Here is a 1,320-nt window from a genome sequence, read left to right as displayed (position 1 = left end):
AAGGGTACTGAGAAGCACCAAAAAGGAAAGAAAAGAAAACAATTGACAATTCCCCAATGCAGAAAAAAAAAAAAACGTGAGACACCACTCCCATACTAATATTAGAGCTAGATACAATGACAGTGAAGATCCTTGATACTGGGCGTTAGACATTTACTCAAAACAACCATACACCCAAAAATAATTTACTCCCCTGCCTGTACCCACGATGACACCTTCTTTCTCGTAGTTGTAATGAAACAACAACTTGGCAGACTATGCAAGTACTCCAGGTACACTAAAGAATACATTTAAAATGACAAAAGCGAAAAACAAACAAACAAAATCTATCCTTTTTCAGCATTATGTTTGCTTTCACTCATTGTCAGGGAAAAACGAAACTTGTTTAATCTGGTCACCTGGAACGTGGCACGCATTAGCGGCATCAATGACAAAGGCTGCCATAAGAGCTTCAGGGCGTTCATTCAACAACTTTTCCCATCCATTGCCGTCGAATACCCTAACGTGTCGTGTAACAACCTTCTCCTTCACTTCCGTTGGGTCCGTCCACAATTCACAGTGCGCACGCAAGAACGTCAACTCCTTCTCCTTATCAGCCATAAGTGCTTCCAATGCGGCATTCACACCATTCAAACCCTTTAACTGCAGAAGAATATCCATTAGCTCACTCTCAAGAGCATCAACAGTGTCATTTTTATCTTTAGATAAGGACTCGTATGCCCTCTCCAAATCATTAACTTTTCCTTGCAACTGCTCTTGCAACACACCCATTTCTAAACCTTTCGCCCGCACTTCTTCAGCCGCTCTATCACAGTCGGCAGACAAACGTTCCACATCATTTCTTAACTCTCTATTAACATCAGATAAGTTCTTCAATTCATCACCCTGTTTCAACAACTCATCCTGCAACCTATTACTTTCACCTGTAACTCTTTCGACATCTCCCAACAACTTATTACTCTCTGCTGCAAGCCTCTCATTCTCAGCAGCCTTCTGCTCCAGTTCATCAGCCAGTTTCTCGTTCTCTGCAGTCTTCTGGTCCAGTTCATCAGCCAGCTTCTCGTTCTCAGCTGCAAGCTTATCATTCTCAGCAGCCTTCTGCTCCAGTTCATCAGCCAGTTTCTCGTTCTCTGCGGCAATATTCTCGTTCTCAGCAGTCTTCTGCTCCAGTTCTTCAGCCAGCTTCTCATTCTCAGCTGCAAGCTTATCATTCTCAGCACCCTTATGCTCCAGCTCATCAGCCAGCTTCTCGTTCTCTGCCGCAAGATTCTCCTTCTCAGCAGTCTTCTGCTCCAGCTCATCAGCCAGCTTCTCGTTCTC

General features: G+C 43.9%; 1 protein-coding gene across 1 annotated transcript; it reads right to left on the bottom strand.

The window, feature by feature from the left end:
* Positions 1 to 354: 354 nt before the first annotated feature.
* TM35_000013550 (uncharacterized protein) lies at positions 355 to 1,320 on the bottom strand (the record flags this gene model as incomplete). The annotated part of the gene is made up of 1 exon (XM_029021036.1): positions 355 to 1,320. A coding segment is annotated over one exon (966 nt), but the record flags the coding sequence as incomplete, so codon positions are not given.

This window comes from Trypanosoma theileri (assembly GCF_002087225.1).
Source record: "Trypanosoma theileri isolate Edinburgh chromosome Unknown TM35_Tth_1_V1, whole genome shotgun sequence".
In the NCBI taxonomy this organism is placed as follows: domain Eukaryota; phylum Euglenozoa; class Kinetoplastea; order Trypanosomatida; family Trypanosomatidae; genus Trypanosoma; species Trypanosoma theileri.
This window is presented reverse-complemented; position numbering and strand designations above follow the sequence as displayed.